Below are 24,908 nucleotides of genomic sequence, written 5' to 3'. Positions count from 1 at the left end.
GAGCGAAGCTCATGAGCATTATATATATACATTAGCCGACATTATAACCTAATGACCAAGTGTTTACTACATGGTACTCCTTTATGTGTAACCAAGTCCTATTAAGTGCATTCATTGAAATATATAAAAATATATAACTCGAAGATATTACATGATATATACAACCTGGACCTCATTATTTGCCCACAATTCGTCATTGTCCGTAAGGAAAACCTTGAAAAACGATGAAAATTGCTTCCATCCAGGAAGGCATCACAGTCACCGCCTCACACTGTCTGTCTGTCTGTCTGTCTGTCTGTCTGTCTGTCTGTCTGTCTGTCTGTCTGTCTGTCTGTCTGTCTGTCTGTCTGTCTGTCTGTCTGTCTGTCTGTCTGTCTGTCTGTCTGTCTGTCTGTCTGTCTGTCCGTCCGTCCGTCCGTCCGTCCGTCCGTCCGTCCGTCCGTCCGTCCGTCCGTCCGTCCGTCCGTCCGTCCGTCTGTCTGTCTGTCTGTCTGTCTGTCTGTCTGTCTGTCTGCCTGCCTGTCTGTCTGTCGGTCTGTCTGTCGGTCTGTCTGTCGGTCTGTCTGTCTGTCTGTCTGTCTGTCTGTCTGTCTGTCTGTCTGTCTGTCTGTCTGTCTGTCTGTCTGTCTGTCTGTCTGTCTGTCTGTCTGTATGTCTGTCTGTCTGTCTGTCTGTCTGTCTGTCTGACTGTCTGTCTGTCTATATGTCTGTCTGTCTTTCTGTCTTTCTGTCTGTCTGTCTATCTGTCTGTCTGTCTTTTGCATATTTCAATTGAGTGTATATATATTATTAGTGAAAATACAAAATTGCGCATTCGCATTCATGTTCAATATCAGCTGTAGATTCGCACGTACTATACAGATAAGAACCAAATATACATATTGCATCCCCAGATGAACAAAGTTAATAAAAAGCCTGATTGTGCTTCAAACTAGACAGCATATACTTAGAAGCCTTGTGCAGTTACCATTAGGCAATCGGTAATGGTCAAATTAATGTTGGTATAAAGATGCATATATACATTTGTCTTCATATTTTCATATCAATAACGGGCGATATTGATTATTAAAATTCAAAATCGGCTAAGGATTACAATGGAATATTCATTAGTGTCAGATTAAATCTTTTCCATAATTACGAAAACGCCATTAACTGGTATGAGGAGGGGCTGAATCGGGGCTTAAAGCATGTGTGCAAAGTTAAGCTTGTGCAATCATCAACGGCTTATTAGGGACGACACTTAAAAGAAGTATCTTCTTATCGAAAATCCAATAAGAGCGAAAATAATCGCCCCTGTTTAGCCTATGAGGAGTGCAAAGGCTAATTTGTGATTATAATTAGCGCGCATACATGAAAACCTTTTTTTTTATTGATTGAGGTCCATATGTAATCCAGCATCATCATCATCATAATCATCATCATCGTCGTCATCGTCATCGTTCACGTCCTCGTCCTCGTCATCATCATCATCATCATCATCATCATCATCATCGTCATCATCATCATCATCATCATCATCATCATCATCATCATCATCATCATCATCATCATCATCATCATCATCATCATCATCATCATCACCATCATCATCATCATCATCGTCATCATCATCATCATAATAATAATAATAATCACCACCACCACCATCATCATCATCAACACTACAACCATCATTATCATCTTAAGGTAGACATTGATTTACGATAATGCATCGTAATAAAATCCTGTCTTTTTTGGTATGTATGCAATCATTTTCAAATAAATAATCAAACAGTGCTGAAATCCCCTTCTTTCATAGAATTATTGTATTTTCTGACACTTTGTTTTTGCTTTTTCCACATACATTTATATCAAACACATAGATATGCACTTAAATAGTGATCATATAATCAACATGAATCTGCCGAGCGATCGTTTTTAAAAGCAGTAATCTTAAAGAGAATGCGTTTTAGAAAGTCGTGTCGGTTAATATTACAAGGAGGAACAATACATAAAACGTCATCATAATATTCGTCTGTGTCATCTGTCAACTGATTAGGCTTTTTATATTTTCTAAACGGTTACATTACGTTTAAAGATGCTAACGACTTGACAGAACGATGTATGAGATCGCAACAACTCAACAAGTTGCAACGAAGATGGCGCATTCGTGGTCAAGAAACACAACACGCGAAACTCAATTCTTTCCACATATTATGTATTCCTTACCTTTAGAGTATGTTTAAAATGTGTAAGCCTGAATATCCCCGTTAACTTCCGAAACAAATGTCCTTCTAAGGGTTAACATTAGCGTTTTCGTGTGATCGTTTTTAAAAGCAGTACTCTTAAAGAGAATGCGTTTTAGAAAGTCGTGTCGGTTAATATTACAAGGAGGAACAATACATAAAACGTCATCATAATATTCGTCTGTGTCATCTGTCAACTGATAAGGCTTGTTTATATTTTATAAACGGTTACATTAAGTTTAAAGATGTTAACGACTTGACAGAGCGATGTATGAGATCGCAACAACTCCACAAGTTGCAACGAAGATGGTGCATTCGTGGTCAAGAAACACAACAAGCGAAACTCAATTCTTTCCACATATTATGTATTCCTTACCTTTAGAGTATGTAAATTTGTAAGCCTGAATTTTTCCGTTAACTTCCTAAACAAATGTCCTTCTAAGGGTTAACATTAGCGTTTTATTTTCTTAAACGTTTAATAAAATATCAAACACACATTTAAATAAATTTCAAGAAATCTATGTTACTTGTCGCACTGAAAGTGTCATGGGCCGACTTTATGTTTGTTTCTTCACAATTATCATTAAATCATATGTTTAAACGATGAAAGTTCTGTTTTTTCGGACTTGAACGGAGAAAGCGTTTTCACATCGTAAAATCATGGATGTTAAACACAAAAGTAGATTAAGATGACATTATTAAATTCAATACATATATCGTCGGAGCCAATATACAAACGATCTGGTGCCTCTTAGATTAAATACAATGGTTTTAATATAATACAAATGTATTTGCAGTTTTTGACACCTGTTAAAGTACAATTCATTCGTGAAGTATGCATGTGGTTTATTTCCATTATAAATAAGTAAAATCCTTCAAACTAGTCGTATTATTATGAATTCTTCCTTGCATCAGGATATAAAAGCAATAACCAATTATACATAATTGCGTATTAAGACTTAAGCAGCCTTAAGCAGAATTACATGATATATAAAGATTAATTACTCTTTTGATAACTGTACTGGCTTATGGCTCATCAAATTCAAATTGTAAGCAGGACTGCATAACCCGTTTAAAATAGTTAGATTCTTTAGATACCCCAGTCTCAGTCGCTAATCACGCACTTACATTCCAGACATCGGAATAATAGCGCTAAAAGCAAAAAATACGTTCTTGCATTTTCTTTAATGTTGTTATTTTGTATAGATATTTTCTTAACAATTTACTGCATTTAAAACATTTCAGAGTAACCCAGCTATTAGGTAAAGCAGTCATTCCGTATGATTGAGACATGTTATTATTTAAATGAAATATTCCATAAAAGACAAAAGTGTCCTCTCTGATAAGCCTCTGTGGACTGCAGAGGGAATCTGTAACGATACTTTACGCAGCCACGTGCATTAAGCGGAGTTTTCGAGAACAAGACTCATATTATCACATACGCATGGCCATCCCGTTCGGCGAACAAATCGGAAATCTCTACAGTAAGAATCTATTGCTTCTTATTAATGTATTTGTTTCGTGTCAAATGTTTTTGCTAAACACATAAATACTATTATCCAGCAGCTAACTGCGTTTTGTTTCCAGAAGTGTCTGCTAATGTGTTTTAGCGCGTTTGTTTGTGATGTTACTCGAGCATGAGGTATTTTGGTGAAGACATTTCATTTGTAACAGCAAGAGCATTATCTTTAGCCACGACATTTCTTGCTTATAATTTGTTGTATAGTACCCAGTCCTCATTTAACGTTGCAGTGCACATTTCCATAGATGGGTAGAACTATTTAATTTAATTGGTTCTTATTTACTTAAAATATAACCTGTGTTTTCGTCGGGCAAATGTTCACCACCTGAACAAAGAGCTTAAGAGCCGTTATCTGGGAAAACTGGGTCTAATGCATGTTCGTAATATTATCAATTATTTGACCAGCGTCATACGAAAATGACATTTGCGGCCACCGTAGCAAACCCTGTCCGCTAATTGAAACATGAAATCTTGCGTGAATTTGTAGCGGACAACGTTTCTCCTTACCAGATTGCACGATTGCGCAGGTGGTCTTGACATAGGCAGCTCGCATATGTCACAAAACTCTTTTGGCAAGACGCGGATCGATTAGTTTGAAAACCAATTCAAAACACGTGTATACTCTATCTGAAGCGTATTATTGGTCTATTCACGCCAAGATGACTTCAGCTATCTGTCGAATACTGCTTCTGCTGTAAATGACATTTAAATCAATATGAGAGTTTGAATATGCGATTTTTAGAGAATGTTGATACTCTAGCAATCAAAATTAACTTCAGGATTTCACGGAGATGGAACCTCAGTTATAAGCCTGCAATTTTGTATTTCCTGATTATTATTGCCGGCAAACTCAAATGTGTGCAGTGAATTAAATCGGCCGAGTTGATGTTGGTATATTTTCCCATTTTTGTTATGTGTCGCAAAAAGTGATTATGAGTCAAAATGTGAACGTATTTATGTAAGATGTGAAAAAGATTTGGTCAAAATCGTTCAAGAAATGCCCAAAATCAGTACAAAGATAGGGCTTTTCAATTTATGTCCATGGACAGAAATGATCTATATTTAAACACGCGCGGGTCACATGTAAAACCACGTGGTTCGCTCGAGGCATGGACTGAAGCATGAAAATAAATGCACAGACTCGGAGCACAGGAGTTGGGCGCGTGGCCAAGTCACTTAAACACTATCAATATGTCATAAAACAACATTTTTTTTCTAAGGTTGCATTGTGGCGAACAATGACTACAAACGGCTACTTGCCAATATAAACTACAAGCACACACTTCTAGAACTCATAGAAATGATTTGAGGTTTGCTCTCGTCTGACCGAACGTTCAGTGCCGATTTTATCAAGTCAGAGTAAAAGTATCGAAATAACCGAATAAAGTACAATAAACAAATACGACTTAATCAACTAACAACACAGATTTGTCGTTTGCCCGCACCAAACAATAATATAATCGTTATGTTTGAATGTTTATTTCAATCGTGTACGATGATCCGTCTATCAACCAACACTATTTATCCAACTATTGGTTCCGCGCCTCAGAGTTACCGAATATTTGAAACCGAGAATCGTATTTAATTTGAGCGTCTGATCGACATGGAGCTGGACTCGAAATTAACGACAAAAAAATCCCGATTTACCACGATTTCGACGTAATAACGCAAACAAAAGGACAAATCTGTATTGTAAGTTAATACTCTCGTATTTGTTAATTGTACTAAGGTGGATTATGTTCCGTAGCTGTGATATTTCGATAGTTGTATGCAGGTGATTTTCCTGTGTCAAGAGATACCTACCTTGTTTATAAAAAATATGTCATAATTTTTTGTCAAAATTATGAACACTGTTGTTTTCTGTCATATTGATAGTGTTTAAGTGATTTTGCAACGCGTCCAGCACCTGTGGTTTAGTTGTTGTTCTTTATTTTGAAAAGCGCCGAAGTGGAAATCACGTGAAATTGGCGCTCACGTGTACCAAGGCGTGTATACGTCACAGGTAAATAATAGTCTTGAGGATTCCGTTATGTACATGATTAAGTTTTGTATCTTTGATGCTTTTGTCATTTTTTTGGCAATTTTTTTGCGAAAATCAGTATGGAAGAGTTAAGCTTTAGAATGTATCTTACGAATATTGATCAATTCTGGTCAGTTGAGAAAACCAACTCTCTCTCTCTCTCTCTCTCATCTCTCTCGAGCGAGCGAGAGGCGGCGGCGAGAGCGCGAGCGGAGCGAGCGCGAGCGCGCGCGAGAGAGGCGAGGCGCGACAGGCGGGCGACGCGCGCGCGAGCAGGGCGAGCGAGCGAGCGCGCGCGCGCGCGCCGCGCGCGAGCGGAGCGCCGCGCGTGCGGCGAGCGAGCGCGCGCGCGCGCGCGCCGCGAGAGCGCGCGCCGCGCGCGCGCTCCTCGCGCTGCGCGCGCGCGCGCGATCTATATATATATATATATATATATATATATACATATATATATATATATATATATATATATATATATATATATATATATATATATATATATATATATATGTATTACTCGGCCATGAAGCGTTCCAACGTTCTAAAAGACGTACCGGTATATGTCAAGCACTGGGTAAACCCATGGGGTGTATTTAATGTCTCCTCAAAGCATACGTATTTGAGATAATCAAATTACAACACATATCTTTAACATAAGACTTGAACAAGAAAACATAAAACATGGGAACTTAAGCATTAACAATTCTTGCTCGCTAAAATCGCTCGCCACGGCGGCCGTGACAAGGGTAAACACAACGGCTTCTAGTGACATTTAGCATATATCTCCAGGCACATTAGTTTTATTAAAGAATAAAGTAACTCTTTCTCACGACATTGTAACTTGTGTGCATGACAAAGTCGACGCTTAGGAAGTAGTGGAAACGATTTATGTAGTACTTGGAGAAATATGACTGGTTTCGATCATAGCTCTACCATATTTATACCACCATTTCACACATGGTGATTGTGGTCGATTCAAATATCATTTTTATTTTATATAAGTTTTTCTTCTTTTTCATATTTCATCTTTCAAACGTATGTCAACGTATCATGAAATTATGACATAAAATTATATGACAACGATATTTCAACATCGCAGTTTACAAATATATCGACTGATTTTAAATGGCACGAGAACAATTGTCTTCTTATCGTTTATTATGGTTATTATATAAAAATGACATAATGTCATTAAACACGGAAAGCACCAACGTCGCCTCTTGTTTAAATATCGTGATAAAGCCTTTCAAAGACGGTGCATGTGTCGGTAACCCACAATACAAATGTCTTTGGAACATTATATTGCGAAATGTATTGAAGCTATATATATATTTCCCTGATTCCATGTCCATTAAGATTTAGTGCTTTGGTAAGCTAGCCACACTTTCTGACATACATAAAACATTTGTGTACTGATCTCAAAATGGCAACAATATAGAGAGACCGAGTAAATTATGATAACCATACATCAACACCTAATTATGAAAAGCAAATACAAAACATCAAAATCGAATTATGATAATCATACACAAAACATCAATATCGTATCTTTAAGATACATTAAATGATTGCTAAGTATTCTTTATCCCCCTCCACCACAACCACCTCCTCCACCACCTCCATCACAACCACCACCTCCACAACCACCACCACAGCCACCGCCTCCCCCACAACCACCTCCTCCCCCACAACCTACACCACCACCGCTATCACGGCCTCCACCACCACTGTCACCTCCTTCATCACCGCTGCCGATGCCATTTGCGGAATCACCACCGTAATAACCACCGGCGGAATCGCCGCCGTAATCACCACCACCGTAACCCTCACCAATAACGTCGAAGTTGACGTCACCTACAGAAACGGGATCATAATCTTGGAAAGTATCCCCTCCGAAATCAGCAACGGAGGAATTGCCAAAGATGTCGCCGGCGTCATTATCATTATCCGTGCCACCAATTTGAACGTCAACGTCGACGTCAAAGTCGTAGTCTAAGTACCTCCATCCGAATCAAGGGTGGTAACCCCACCCCCAGCCCCAGCCCCACAACCACTGGCTACGGTACCCGTATCCTAGAGCCGAACTGTCCAATAACCCTAAAACATAACAAAGATATTGGTTATAAGCAAAAGAGAAACTTGAAACATAAACAAAAAGGAACATTTATCATACAGCTAACTGCTATTATAGAATGAAATTATTGGTGTCATATAAACTTGTGGTTCACATACACACCAGCCTTTCCACGACTATTTCGTGTACATAGCGGACAACTTTTTGGTCTTTAACGTTTGTTTAGAGGCTAAATCAGAGGGGGTAATCACGCAACGTCCTTTCCGAAACAGTTGTTGTATCGCCGTTTTATGTCATTTATTACTTTTGCTTAATTGTTAAATGCCGCTTACTTTCCAGCCATATCAGTAAGAAAGTGATTAGCGTTTATTTTGGTTTTAATATTCTCTTTATATCTCGATTATACTCGCTTCTTGACGGGAGCCGTACTTGTGTGATCCCGCTCAGAAATTGCGTTGCCATATAGAGCAAATTTAAATACGAAATAAACGCTAACCACTTCTTGCTGATATGGCTTGCAAGTGAGCGTCATTTTAAAAAACTAAAACTAATAAAAGCTATAAAGGGCAAAACACAGCGGAAAATACATGTCTCGGGATGGAAATCGCCATCTTGTTTGTCATATGATTACCCCATCTGTGTGAAGTCAGTTAACCAGATAAACTGGATCAAAATTCTCATTGATTTGTTGTGTTTGTGCATATATACATTGTAACTGCATTGCATGAATGCATTTTAAATCAATGTACCGTTTAAGAATAAAAGCCGTAAGTAATACATTGTATACAGCATTGCTATTGATTTTTAAACTGAATGCAACACAACTCGCATAATTCATTCAGTTCAAGAACGCGAGTGTCTGGGCATTTTGAAACGCAGTTTGATTTAAATATGACGTTTTTGTGTGTTTACGGTGGATTGTTATAATACAGTGTAAAAATAAGTGTTTGAATGTGTTGCTCAAATGAAACCTTTGAAATTGCATTGTAGATTTATTCAATTATCTAGAATATACGTCAAAAAACGTTATGTTTTAAATTGAGTGTTTTTTATCACTGACTTGAACAGCGTTGAATTTTACAATTGTGGTGCGCTGTTTTTTTATTTTTCGTCGGAATTTAGCGTAGAATTTAAAGGGTATTTACCCAATTTACATTAACTGTTGGAATAGGAGAATTGCGATGAACAAATGTATCGCGTATACCGCGTGAAGATTTTTAACTTATGGAAGCAAACAAAACTAGAAGAAAATTAACTTTTGATTTTGATTTTATCCGTACGCAGCTTGGTGAGTGGAGCATGAGCCAGTAGAGGATTTACTTTTATATACCAATAAGTAACAAGAGGGCCTGAAAGGCCCAACGTCGCTCACCTGAGATTCAAAGGAACTGATCTGTTCTGTGCAGCCCAATATGTCATTAGAACAAATGTTCTAACCAACTTTTATGACTAGTGAATACCCTCGTTTTTCAACAGACCAGAACCATTTTCATACACATCCAAGATATCATTTAAACAAATATTCTGACAAAGCTTCATGAAGATTCATCAAGCCATATAAGGACAAATGCCCCGCCCCCATGTGGCCATGTTTTTCAAGCAACTGGAACCATTTTCGAACTGGTCAGAGATATCATTGGTACAAATCTTCTGACCAAGTTTCATGATGATCGGACAATAAATGTGGCTTCTAGAGTGTTAATAAGGTTTTACTATAGCTATATAAGGAAAAATGCCACGACCCCTTGGCGGCCATGTTTTTTCCACAAACCGGAACCATGTTCAAACTCATCCAAGATATCATTAGTACAAATTGTCTGGCCAAGTTTCATGATGATCGGAGAATAAATGTGGCCTCTAGAGTGTTAATAAGGTTTGACTAATATATATCCATATTAGGAAAAATGCCCGCCCCCTGGTAGCCATGTTTTTTAAGCAACCAAAACCATTTTCAAACTCATCCAAGATATCATTAGGACAATTCTTCTGACCAAGTTTCATGAAGATCGGACAATAAATGTGGCCTCTAGAGTGTTAACAAGGTTTAAATATAGGCATATAAGGAAAAATGCCCTGCCCCTGGCGGCCATGTTTTTCAACCAAACGGCATCATTTTTTAACTCGTTCAAGATAATATTGGGATAAATCTTCTGACCAAGTTTCATGACGATCGGACAATAAATGTGGCCTCTAGAGTGTAAACAAGATTTTAATATAGCCATATATATCCATATGAGGAAAAATGCCCCGCCCCATGGCAGCCATGTTTTTCAAGCAAACATTACCATTTTCGAACTCAACCAAGATATCATTGTGACCAATCTTCTGACTAAATTTCAGATTGGAAATACACGTGGCCTCTAGAGTGTTAACAATATTTTACTATAGCCATATAATGAAAATTGCCCTGCCCCTTGGCGGCCATGTTTTTCAATCAACCAGCATCATTTTTGAACTCGTCCAAGATATCATTGGAATGAACCTTCTGACCAAGTTTCTCGATGATCGGAGAATAAATGTGGCCTCTTCAGTGTTAACAAGATTTTACTATAGCCATATGTAGCCATATAAGGAAAAATGCCCCGCCCCCTGGTGGCCATGTTTTTCAAGCAACCAAAGCCATTTCCAAACTCATCCAAGATATCATTGGGAAAAATCTTCTGACCAAGTTTCATGAAGATCGGAAAATAAATGTGGTCTCTAGAGTGTTAACATGGTTTTACTACAGACATATAAGGAAAAATGCCCCGCCCCCTGGCGGCCATGTTTTTCAACCAACCGGCATCATTTTTAAACTCGTCCAAGATAATATTGGGATAAATCTTCTGACCAAGTTTCATTTAGATCGGACATTAAATGTGGCCTCTAGAGTGTTAACACGATTTTACTATAGCCATACATAGCCATATTAGGGAAAATGCCCCGCACCTTTGAAGACATGTTTTTCAAGCAAACGTAACCATTTTTTAACTCATCCAAGATATCATAGAGACCAAACTTCTGACCAAATTTCATAAAGATTGGAAATAAATGTGGCCTCTAGAGTGTTAAAAAGGCAAATGTTGACGCCGCACGACGGACGACGCACGACGGACAAAAGGCGATCACAAAAGCTCACCATGAGTACGTTGTGTTCAGGTGAGCTAAAAAGTGAGTCAAAAGTAAAGTGATTTAAAGACTAAAATAAGCATACAGACTGCTGCATCATGCTTGACGTATGGGGTACACATGTTGTTATTTGAAAATAGCAGCCATCTTTGTTTTTGGTCTTTTGCTAAAATTAAAGTTTTGACAAAACCTTCGGTGTTTTATTTGAGTATTTAACATTTGGAACGCTAGTTTAATTGGGATCGATGACTATAGCGATAATTTGTCTGTTATACTGCATATTATTGAATTGTTGATGGATATTTCCCGTGGTGTAACCGGCAAATATCACAAATAAAGTTTATATTACTAGGCAGTGTTGGATTTAGTTATTTTAATTATTTTATATGGCTATCGCGTTTATCAATTAAACTTCAACTTGATTGTATCACAAATGATTTTGTAATATTGTATGATAAATACAATCTTATTTTTTAAGCCTTGCCGTGTAAACCTTTCTTCAACTTGTCGGATAAATTCAAGAACGCAATGTCACTAGCATGGTATTTTGTATATACATCACCTTTGCTTAAGTCATCATCCTTATAGCGCTTACGCAGGGAAGGCTGACTGTAATCGTAGCGGGGCGGGGCTCGGTAGGATACTTCTTATTGTACGGCTCTTTGAGGTATACACTCAACTGTTTTGGAGATGGGCATAGAACGTGAGTACGAAAACTTATTGAAAAAAATTTGCTGTGTAAAATGAGTACCCACTTAAAAAAATGGCTTTTTGATTTTTTGAAACATTACTATTTTAACAAACGGCATAGTTTTCTCTTAATCATTGTTTATTTTATTTCTTCTTAAAAGTAAAAGCAGTTTTGGTCTGCCAGCGTTTCAATCAAGGTCACTTTGCATTCACAGTTTTTAGTTTGCAAAATGCAAATATATTGTATATAGTGCGCATTACAAAATTAAATACATATTTTTCTGTAAAAAAGTCGCCGAACTAAACTTGATTTATAAGTATGCCGTTTACTTACAACTTCAGATATTGCAGCCATCCAAGATCTATAAAGTAAACAGTAGTGTTTGTAACTAAAATTACGTTAAAATTCAGAATGATATAGATCTTTTGTGGGCAAAAAAACGGCGGTTTGGATGCGACATATGTGCACGATTTATTTATTATCTTACTACGATTTTGTAGGTCATAAAAAAAGACTTGAAAAGTCGTGGTATCGTTACAGCTAAAATGTAGAAACGACATATTTACTAGCAGGAACGAAGTTGTCATATATATAAATGTAATACCATATAATATGTATATAACAACATGATGATTGTATATTAACAAACAATTCACAGTTTAATAGGTATGTAGAATGATGCAATAGCCTTCAACATGATAGATGCAGGTTGGCAAAAATAGTTTTAAGTAAAGACAACATTATTTTTTAAGAGGAATATTGACGGCTTCGATTGCTTTGCATACAAAAATACATATTCTTAAACGTATGTTTTAAATGGTTGCTTAACAGATGCGTCTCATTTTATGAACTTAAAGAAAATATTTATATTTTTTCGTAAATAAACTGGATTTCAGTCGACACTTGGTATAATCTCCAGATTATGCATATAATACGTTGAAAGGAGAATCCATTATATGAGTTGCGTTCACCATTAATGTTAACAGAGCAATCGAGCAAACTGTCATACACAATTCATTGCTTTACACAATTCTAATAACTTTTTTCAATAGTTACTTTTATCACAATTATTAATACCTTGCTGCCAATACACATACAATGATTAACAGACAATAATAAAATATGTAGAAAATGTACAAAATACACATTAAGGAAATATTATAACGAGTAAAATTTAACAGAAAAAAAACGTAGTTTATCAAGTGAAACTTAACATTACTTTAAAAGATGAAAATCGTCAATAGTAGAAATAGAATACCTTTTGGTATCAATGCGGAACTTACCAGAGGTAATGACATGATAATTCGTAGGAACGAGATACGTAAGTGGTTGTTACGACAGATATGACATTATAAAACATTATTAAACACGTAGTAGAACGCATGCTTGATTTAAGACTAACGCGATATCGTATACTGTTAAGCGGACGGATTCGTATTGCTGCCTGGAACCTAAACACTGGATTGTTTATAATGTATTTACCACGAGTAAACAAAAATATGCACATAGCACATCTGTGCCACCGAAATGTTATGTTACTATACAGACGGAATTTAAAGTACCGGCATTGTATTGACGGTCACAATCCAAAGTGAACTATTATGGGCAGATGTATCGGCTTCTTTCATACAAAGGAAGTAAGACCAAAGCAAAGGTTTAATCAAAGTACTGACAGTACTGGTGTGACGATGCTTTTGAAGAGGATGGATATAAAAGCATCAATTTAAGTTTATCTATTTCACCATAATTGTGTATGTGGTTACCCATATTTTGGGTACGAAAAAAAAATTTGGGTACGAAAATTTTGGTCACGAAAAAAAATGGGTACGAAACATTTTGGGTACTGAAAAAAATATGGGGGTTCGAGGAAGTAGTAACCGTGTGGAACTTGATCCATTCAGCGAAAGTGGGAGGCGGGTTACATTCTCGACCAAATCTGACAAGAAATATCTTTAAAAAGATAATCGGCGTGTATTTTGCTGTACCACTTTTCGTAAAAACTTTCTATTACAATAAAATGTTTGTGGGTTATAAACATTACGTTTCAGCAGATATGTACAAAAACATGACATGATCGTTAATAACACATGTACATCATAGCCTACCTTTCTTTCGTTGTTTACGTACTTAATTTTATAATGTTATATGTACGGACGTGATTTCACATGCCCATGGACATCGATATAAAATTATGCTTTTTTTCCTGTTGAATATTGTTTGTTAATTATGTTCAATACGCATAGGCATGTTTGTTCATTAAGTGTGGCAATACTTTCATGATGATTCTCGAAAGTAGACCTGTATGAGCACATAGCCGGAACATGTGAGCTCAATCGTAAGAGCACTTGACTACCCGAGTTCGCCCAGGAACATATGGATAAGTTAACTAACCAAAGCGATATGACCTTATACATGTATATGCTGAAATCTAACAAACGAACGAATTAACAAACAGGGTATTTACACTTAGGTGGCTCTGTAATTTCTGTTAGAATATCATATTAAATATGTAAATTTAAAATGATTGTGCCCGAACGTGAGTTGGTTTCCTTTTTTAAGTTTATACGCGCCTAGGCTGCACCCAGTGTGTGTATTTGTGTATTTCCAAGGTTATGAGTTACCTCCGCCCTGAGGCTGCATAATGTTGGGACCCGGAGTGTGTCCAGCACTCATACCTAATACGCTTAGACTGACGACAGTTGGGACGAATTTTGAATTTTTTTTACTGAAATACTTTGTATTTTTTTATATGGTCTTATGCTGCGGGGGGGGGGGGGGGGAATAGAATTATCCGGAGAAAACCCCACCTGTCCGGTATGGTGACTAGAAAAAAAAACAAAAAAAAAACATTGCGCCGGGAGCGGGAATCGAACCGGTGTCGAAAAGGTGAAAAATTGTACGTGCTGACCACTGCGCTAGCGGGACGGACAAATACGCTACAAATGTTGTTTTATCTATTTAAATCATAGCAGTGCAGCGTTTACAATGTGCAGGTTCGAAATTGTTCGTATTTTTTAGATTTGTGATCGCGTAAAAAGTTAATTTTACATGTTTTCATTCGAAATTTATTTACAAAATCGAGAACAAATATCAAACACAATAGAGAAAATATATAGTTGTTTCGTTGGTCCAAAAAGATAAAATGGATGTAAAATTACCAATTTTAAATTATTGTTTTGATACACTTATTGTATTTGTTTCCTCAGAATATGCTGTTCTATTAATATTTACCTTAATCAATGATAATCAGCGAGGTATGCCGAGTAGAAAAATCGAGCTATTTCAATCGGACTGGCTCGGTCTTTTACATAGGTCGCCATTGTGAAGAATTTTATCATGGTATGATAACTTAGACTAGCTGCTTCGCAGCATCGTCAAAAATAAACTGTTCAAATACAAGTCATTGATATCATCTACTATTATTTCGCATTGTTATGCAAATAAAAAAAACCATTTAATTGTCACTCGATTACTTAGAATCGAACATTCCTACACATACATTTTTTTACGACACATAAGGCGAATTATGGTAGATCGCGTATAAATGTCGCCAAAATACGTTGGTGGAGGTGACTATGACAGAGTGTCAGTAAATAAAAAAAAGAACTAATGTAATATATATGTTCCTTATCTGTACGTCATATAATGGACAACGAGAGACACACAAGTAAATTAACATGGAAACTAGTTAAATACTGCTGTGTTACCTACCGCATCGTGTTTCCGTTTGGACACAAGAAGAAACAGACAGGCGCATTCCTCACTGCGACCCACTGCGTGAACGCTATCATGTAGCTGTAGCTCAACTTCTTAGGGATCGGTCGGGGACAGTTAGGGATCCGCTTGCACACGGTACCCACTAACAGCATGCTCCTTACATCCTGGTGTTGAGAAATTTAACAAATTAAACTTATGAATTATTAAAAAAATTGTTATTATATTTATCTGATAGTGTTGTGTCCACGGTTCATATTCGCCGCGTTCGTTTTTGTCTTTTTTATTATTCAAGCACGAGTACATTTTACAGGTGCATGAATTCAACCACGAGTGTATTTTCCTTCATCAGTTCTACCAAGAGTACATTCTCGCATATGAATTTAACCAAGAGTATATTTCCGTTCATGAAGTAATCAAAAGTGCATAGTCGTACATGAATTCAATCAAGAGTACATTGTCGTACATGAGTTAAATTACGGGAACATTATCATCATCGATTTTATAGCCAATGAATCGAACTACGAAAAGATTCTTCTAGACAACAAACACATTTGAAAAGGCGTACATTTAAAGTGATATTATGGGCATTGTTCACTGTTGAATTGAACTGAAAAGAATTAACAGGTCAAAAGAGTAAGTTAAAATGAGGTAACTGACCAATTATCAGTAACTCATCTTGCTACCAGTTGTTTATAAAAGTATATATTATATTCGATATTTGACATGACTCACCCAGTCCTCTAAGCCGAAATGATCCGTAAAACAAAATTGTGTCTTTGCGTCGTATGAACGAATCTGCACTCAAACTAAATTTATATTAACGTCCAACATCGAATCATTTCCGTCGTCAGTTGTCAAAACGAAAGTACGCTTAATATTCAAATGCATTTTTTTTCTCTTTCCGGTATATTGTTTTAGTATGTTGATGCTGCATTAACAAATATAAGTGTATATAAAGTGAAAACACCATAAATAAACAACGGCTGCGATAGACACCTATAAACATAGCTTATACTGTTAGATACTCATACTAGCATATACTGTTAGATACCCATACTAGCATATTCTGTTAGATACTAATACTATCACTTTAATAGTATGTTCCTTCTATTTTTCTGCAACTGAAATGTTGCTTTCTAGACAGAGACTTTTCGAGCGTGGTTTATGTAGGGAGATTAAGTATGGATTTTTGCTTGTATACATTCATGGTAGTATTCATTTGATATACAGTAAACAATCTTCAGCGGTCTTCGTGGAGGAAGCAGTTATCCAATATATCGTGCTTTAAAATAATTCACATGTGTTCTTTTCCCATCGTGACCGTGTTTTCTTAACGGCTTATTTTAACTCAATGTGTAATGATCTTTATACAAATGCTCAATCAAGTAACACACACCACAATATATACATGGTCGATGAAATTCACGTATTTACTGGCACATCTAAGTTTGAAAAACAAAATACATGAACAAATGGAAGAAATTTAGTTAACATTACGGTAATGCACTTCAAAGGTACACATCGGAAAAATGGTCAAACCGATAAAAAAAAAACTGATCAAAAAATTAATACAATGCATTCACAAGTTTTCGAAATGACTTTTTGTTCTATTGTTTAGTCCCAGATTGAAATCAGGAGCAAAATAACACGAATGACGCTAACTAATACTGAAAATAAAGCTTTAGTACCGATATATCATCAGTTGAAACTGGTAGTTATTAGTATGTTCAACTGGAGTACGAACTAGGTTACACAATCTTATTATATGCTTACAGACAATTTGCTGAACCCTTGTTTTGAAGTCGAGCTTAACCCATGTATGCCTAGCATCTAGAAAAAAGGCCTTGGCAAACAGCGTAGACCCAGATGAGACGCCGCATCATGCGGCGTTTTATCAGGGTCTGTGCTGTTTGCTTAAAGGAATTTCTGTAAGAAATATTCTAAATATAGAAATAAATATACTAGACATCCCTAGTTTTGGAAATAAATTGATCCAATTTAGAAGGATGGGAGAGTCCATTGGGCATAAATGGGTTAATGCTCAATGTCTCTCTCCCACAAACATATAAACTCAAAATATGTGAGTGATTGCATAGTTGTAGGAAATCAAGTGAAACATCTTATCAATGAAATTATGGTTTTTGTGTTTCTATTTTAAGCAATCTGTACAAAGTCATTTAAGAACATGTTTAGCATCGACGGTGACTTCAGCTCCAAACAGAAAGGTATTGGTTTATATATGTAAAAATGTTTTTCATTCGCTCGTTCCTTCTTTAGGTCGGTTGGTGGAGGTTTCCGAACTTGCTCTTGAACTTGAACTTAATCTCGTGTTGCGACGAAGGATTTCACAATGATTTGCTGAAAACATACACATATTTAAGAATGTGTGTCGCTCAAACTACCAGATAGAGTCTTTCAATGTTAAGTCATTACATTAAAGGTGACAAAAATGGCTTGCCCAAGCTTTTACTGTTCATTGCGTAGTGTATGCAATATCATGAACTTATAATACTCTGCTCTTTTAAATGCTTGAAGGGTTTCAGATGAGTCGTTAACATGAAAACAACTATTGAGCACATAGTGATGAAAAAGCGTCATTACCAAACATCAAAAGCATGGAAATTAAATTCAAATTACGATCATCAAAAACTAATTAAATATTTTACATCCTAGTTTATTGAAGCATAAATTAATTCGTTTACTCTCAATGATCTCAATTTTTCGTTACCAGGCACGTAAATAAAATCCATACATCCACTCAAAGAGTTGTCGCTGTTAGCCGGATGTTATAGAAGCGTCAGACTGGGAATAATTTGAAAGTATAGTATTGAAACAATAACCATGGATTCTTCCATTTGAATTTATCAAAGAACTCAGTTTTTTGAGTCAAACATGATTACATGTATATTTATCGAGCAAATCTCATGTTTCATTTTAATTTTGTGATATGTGCTAAAATAGTTACAACTCCTATCCGAGAATGCCATGTATGTCATACTCATAATGCTTACATATATAAATGTAATGCTACAAGCACTATACGTTAGAACGTTCAATTGGTTTATGTCTAGTGTTATTATTGTTATTGTAAATGTTGTTAAATGACTTTAGGCCTCTTTTAATTATTAATAAAAACATACAGCAATTACATAACAGAGACCAATAGCTGGTGCATATTTTATTATGTAGATTTTCTTAATTGTTTAAATTAATCGGGTTAAATTAAGAATACTAATAACTACAGCCGCAAATCTATAACTTTATTTACAGTTATACAATTTTCATCACGTTGTGTTATAATCTGAATGTAATGGTGTTTATATAAAAAATAAGTATTTTGTTTGGCCTCTATGAATAATACATGAATATCAATTACGAAGCTGGCGCAGGGGCTCAAATTGATCATAACGTGGATTGAACAGAAAGCAAATGAGTTCCTGTCAGCAGTAATAAGCGTGTATTACTTCAACACGTACAGACTTTATTATGGTAAATGTATGTATTTCTTATACATTCAAAACATAGTCATACCAACGTTTAGTGTTTATTTATTGACTTTCTTTGTAAAACTAGTATTGTACGTTCTAAAAAAACTCGGATTTTTCAAATTAATTACTTAATATTTCTATAACGATGTTATAACACGTGTATTATTACTCATGCGTTTTTTTCACGTATAAATAATCGTACAAAAAATTATAGACGTTATATCTATATATATAACACAACATTGGGAGTTAGTTTCTCTATTTAATTGAGCAAAATATATTGAATACAAGTTTTTATAATCCGTCAAGTACGATAAACGATGTTACGCAAAAGACGCACGATAGTGTATTGCAATCTCGACATCCCATTGTTGACCAGCAGTCGTTTTATTTTCCCTAATCTATTAATAGACTCAGATTTGGAATGACCTGTGCTGCGCAAAAATACCACTTGACTGACGTAGCACGTAGTGGCTTTTTTTTAATAATTCAAAAACTTACTCTTCGCGACGCGTACAGTTAAAATATGTTTTATTTTTCTATATACGTCCCGTTCAAAATTATTCCATTTAACACGATATTCATATTATGTATCGATTTGTAAATAATTGTAGTTCAAGAACTGAAACCGCGCCGCGAACTCTTTCTCGGCGCTAATGCGGCATTTATCGGGTTTTGGATCGCTAACAAATCTGGTTTGCAAAACTTATACAAAAAACCTTAGTTGTTAGCAAGCGAACGACTATACACGATCTGACACGATTTTCAATTCCAAGATAATGATACACATACTACAGTCATGTAACAAACATACACTATTCAATACAAGTTTATCGTAATTTGTGTAGCTGTAATAATGTTACAGTTTTATCACATCTTACAACCTTGGCCAATCTTGATAACAGCAGTCCATTGAGCACAGGGAAATCAACAACTGGCTACTCGAGTCAAGAATTATAAGAATTGATTGGGTCAATATTGACCACAACTGACAATTATGGAACATCTGACCACAACTGACCATTTTGGACAATACTTACTAAAAACTGACCATTCTGATGCAAGTCGGCCCAATGAACTTTGTCGGGTATAATTGACCTAACCTAAAAGTTTTAGTCATTTTACTTCAACTTTTCATTTTTATACATGATTTACAAAGGTGTGCAACATTTATCGTTAATGTTGCGACATATATCGGCAGTTGAATTTTTTTGCGACATTTATCGTTAAAGTTGCGACATATACCGTCAGTAGGATTTGCGACATTTCTCGTTCCTTGCGACATTGATCGTCAACATTGCGACAAATCTCGTAGCCAGCGACATTTAACGGCGATGCGACATTGAACGGCGCGACATACATTATTGCTAACGATTGACAGGGTTCGTGATATGTGCAGTTTGAGGTCATATATAAGGTCCACCTTTCCCTGAAAACTGCTGAGAAATCCTAACATATGACCTAAAAATGCAAATACAATGAACCATGCCAATCGTAATTAGTATTAGGAACTTGCTTATAAGGTCTTCAATAACTTTGTTTATATCGATAATGCATCTACATGATTTATACCCAGGTTAAATGGATATCAGTAAAACATTCTGCGTGTAAGGATAATGTCGATACGTATGGCATATGTACACAGCTTTCAAAGGTCGATCGAAACAAGAGGGCGTGAAAGGCCCAAAGTCGCTCACATGAGATTCAAAGGAACTGACCTGTTCTGTGCAGCCCAAGATGTCATTAGAACAACATGTTCTTACCAACGTCCATTACTAGTGAACACCCTGGCAGCCATGTTTTCGAACAGACCAGAACCGTTTTCATACACATCCAAGATCATTTAAACAAATATTCTAACAAAGTTACATGAAGATTCGTGAAGCCATATAAGGAAAAATGCCCCGCCCCCTGGTGACCATGTTTTTCAAGCAACTGGAACCATTTTCAAACTTTTCCAAGATATCATAGGACAAATCTTCTGACAACGTGTCATGATTATCGGACAATAAATATGGCTTCTAGAGTGTTAACAAGGTTTTACTATAGTTATATAAAGAAAAATGCCACGCCCCCTTGGCGGCCATGTTTTTCCACCAACCGGAACCATTTTCGAACTCCTACAAGATATCATTGGTAAAAATCTTGTAACCAAGTTTCATGATAATCGGACAATAAATGTGGCCTCTAGAGTGTTAATAAGGTTTTACTAAAGCAATTTATCGCAATATTAGGAAAAATGCCCCGCCCCCTAGTGGCCATGTTTTTACAGCAACCGAAACCATTTACGAACTCATCCAAAATATCATTGGGACAAATTGTCTGACCAAGTTTCATGAAGATCAGAAAATACATGTGTTTACAAGGTTTTACTATAGCCATATAAGGAAAATTGCCCCGCCCCAAAACGGCCATATTGTTCAACCAACCGGCATCATTTTCAAACTTGTCCAAGATATTATTGGGTGAATATTCTTACCAAGTTTCATAAAGATAGGACAATAAATGTGGCTTCTAGAGTGTTAACAAGATTTCAATATAGCCATATAAGGAAAAATGCCCTGCCCCTTGACAGCCATGTTTTTCAAGCAAACGTAACCATTTTCAAATTAATCCAAGATATCATTGAGTCCAATTTTTTGACCAAATTTCATGAAGATTGGACAATAAATGTGGCCTCTAGAGTGTTAACAAGGTTTTACTTAAGCCCTATATAGCAATATAAGGAAAAATGCCCCACCCCCTGGTGGCCCTATTTGTCAAGCAACCGAAATCATGTTCAAAATTGTTCAAGATATTATTGGGATAAATCTTCTGACCAAGTTTAATGAAGATTGGACAATAAATGTGGTAACTAGAGTGTTAACAAGATTTTACTGTAGCCATTTAAAACCATATAAGGAAAAATGCCCCGCCCCTTGGCAGCCATGTTTTACAAGCAAACGTAACCATTTTCGAACTCGTCTAAGATATTATTGAGACCAATCTTCTGACCAAATTTCATGAAGATTGGACAATAAATGTGGCCTCTTGAGTGTTAACAAGGCAAATGTTGAAGCCCCACAACGCACGACGTACGACGGACAAAAGGCGATCACAAAAGCTAACCATGAGCACATTGTGCTCGGGTGGGCTAAAAATATAAAAACAGCTGATAGCCGCCATTTTGAACACAATTTACTATTTTTCTCACTTACGCTCCACCAGTAACTTGCCTACCATCTAGCCCCTGTACTAGGAGCGATGGTCAAAAGAGAAACGCTCGGTGCATTCGGTACATATCTACAACACACTCGGTAAAGAGGGAAACTGATCTGGAGGCTATGTAATGTCGACAGTGAGAGCATTCGCTGTTTACGAGAGAGACATTTGGTTCAAGTCCCAGGGTAGCTGTTACATCAATTAAGAATTATTTTTCGATCTATCAATAAGTAAGGATATTGTGAAACCACATTTGCCACGCACCACAGCATTTTCTTAATGTTGTGCTCATATTTGGAACTTCTTTTTGCATTGTCAATGAAAAGTCATAAAAATATATTTGTCAACAATAAGATCAGTACGTATCACGTTATAATAATACCAATGATATGTGTCGTGGACCCACAGTGGAATGATCGGCCTATAACTGATTGGTATAGTCTTCACCTAATAGTATGTACGACATAATGAAATAATATAGTGCATCAGTTACTCTCAATACGACGTTACATAGCGGGGTTTTCGTTTTGGGTGACTCGAACCAGGCAATCTTGGGGCCCTGGAACAGCACCACGAACACCTTCTTCCACTTGCGGCTTCCATCACTGTACAGCAGGTACCCAGCCTTTGCAGGTCGACTCACGGCTGAAATTATTATATAGAACGGCTACCTCATATTAATCTCACCGCATGCTTTACGAAGCAATGCTCAAATCAATAAAACTGACAATTTTAGCGGTAACAACATACTGTATCACGTACGGTTGACTGATTACAGTAAATACCACCAAGATGTGTAAAATGAACTGTTTTCGTAAACCTATTCGACCAAATATATGAATTGCGAAATACACAGGTCTCGAAAATAAGTATTTTTACGCTAAGTTTGATGAACATAAAATCGAAATAAAAACGATTGCATATTATTAACCATATATTCATGTTTGTCAAAACATACTTTTAAAATATCGAGTGCATCGACGGGCACAAAAGTCTCACCATAAAAAGCTTCACAAACAACATTATCAATAAGATAATTATTTTGTTAATAAAAAACAAAATACAAATGGTCTTATGGGTATTGTTTTTAGACTTAGTCGCTTAATTGTTTGTAATCAAAGACATAATCGGTAGTACTTGTCTAATATTTTTATTGTTTCACATGTGGGGTTGAATTGTATTTCTATAGAAAATATCATTTATAATGCAGTATGACTTCACTGTTTTGACGGGGCACATAGGCCAAATTACTTTGGTTATGTCGAATTTCTCAAAAATTGGAAGTCTATAGTATGCGTCGACCAGCGCCTGATGATACATACATGCAAAGTTTCATTTAGTTCTGTTGGGTTTAACCAAATCTTTAAACATGCATCGTAATTAAACATTAAACAACAATTCTATCACGGCACGTGCCAAATTTCATATAAAGAAAGAAGAAAATCCTCTATGGGCTTTTTCTGCAATAATTATGGGCGGAGCATATACACTGAAAGCACGCGCTGTAACTAAACAAAACATACCAGTGCATTTCCCACCAGCGTAATAATCCGGTATTTTATGAATGAAAGTCCAAAGGGCGGAGATCTGATCGACAGAACAGCCGAAAGTTATTTTTATGGGCGGAACTTCAGATAACATATAACACAAGAAAAATAAGATACATTGATTAAATCTTTAGTAAAAACCGTGTTAGAATCGTAATTATTCCTGTACGTTATAGTTTGTTGTCGAATAACCCACGTCCGGAAGTTTAGATGCGGCATAGCGTGGTTTCAAATCACTCGTGCTTCGCACTCGTGATTTAATCTTGTCACGTAATCGCTTATTGTTCGTTGCGATCACACAGTAACAAACAAAGTTCATTTCTCTTCATTTAATAGTGTGTAACCTATCGTTCGATTTCACTTCATGCGCGTATTGCCATAATTACGTGATTCGCATTAACTACATTTTGCTACATAGCGAATAGGTCAAGACCGTCCCTTTCTATTAATGTCAACAACAACGCCATATGTGAATTCCAATCCCATTAAATATCTAATATAATTCATATTTTCAAATATATAAGTACAGTCTGACAACTACATGATTGGATCTTGCTCGATCCGTTCACCTCAAAATCTAAGCGCAGAGTGCTTAATTCTGATCAAACATCTACATTTTGTCTACAGGTTAATTTGCATAAATCTCCCTTATAACTCTGATTGCTCATTAGTGTCCGTATCTTCACGTGCTTATTGTTGATTGGTTGAATTGCTTAATGTACTGAATCAATGACAACCCGGGAACGGAGAAACCAAACTATTCAAGTATTTACACACTTATCGAATTATACCTCAATTTGATTATTTGTAGTGATATAAAGTTTTAATGTACTCTTTTAGTTGAATAAGATTACGTTTCCCGGTGCAATACTTTGTATGACTGATGCAACTTTGTATGACTAATGCAAATAAGGTTTAACTGTCTGGCCTATTTCAATGGCTATGAGGTAATAACAAACAAAGTTCATTTCTATTTTCATCGCGATTTGTTTCTGTTGAATATTTTCTAATACAACGCTTGCTAATGTTCATGAAAAACAATTTTACAGCGTGGCGGCCAATATGGCCGACACGACAAGAAGACGTGACAAATCTAACCGCAGAGTGCTTAATTCTGACCAAACATCTACATTTTGTCTACTGGTTAATTTGCATAAATCTCCCTTATAACTTTGATTGCTCATTAGTGTCCGTTTCTTCACGTGCTTATTGTTGATTGGTTGAATTGCTAAATGTACTGAATCAATGACACCCCGGGAACGATAAAAACCAAACTATTCAAGTTTTTACACACTTATCGAATAATCCCTCAAAT

The 24,908-nt window shown here is 36.3% G+C and overlaps 1 protein-coding gene across 1 annotated transcript; it reads right to left on the bottom strand.

The window, feature by feature from the left end:
- Positions 1–7,349: 7,349 nt before the first annotated feature.
- LOC127840730 (uncharacterized) lies at positions 7,350–23,922 on the bottom strand. Its single transcript, XM_052369146.1, has 4 exons — positions 23,904–23,922; positions 22,540–22,691; positions 15,352–15,521; positions 7,350–7,767 (listed from the first exon to the last, which is right to left on the bottom strand). The coding sequence occupies exons 1-4, from the start codon at positions 23,920–23,922 to the stop codon at positions 7,350–7,352; spliced, it is 759 nt and encodes a 252-aa protein (XP_052225106.1).
- Between the last annotated feature and the right edge of the window lie 986 nt (positions 23,923–24,908).

Source organism: Dreissena polymorpha, chromosome 8 (genome assembly GCF_020536995.1).
Source record: "Dreissena polymorpha isolate Duluth1 chromosome 8, UMN_Dpol_1.0, whole genome shotgun sequence".
Lineage (NCBI taxonomy): Eukaryota > Metazoa > Mollusca > Bivalvia > Myida > Dreissenidae > Dreissena > Dreissena polymorpha.
The sequence above is the reverse complement of the archived record's forward strand: the minus strand, read 5'-3'. Positions and strand labels throughout refer to the sequence as shown.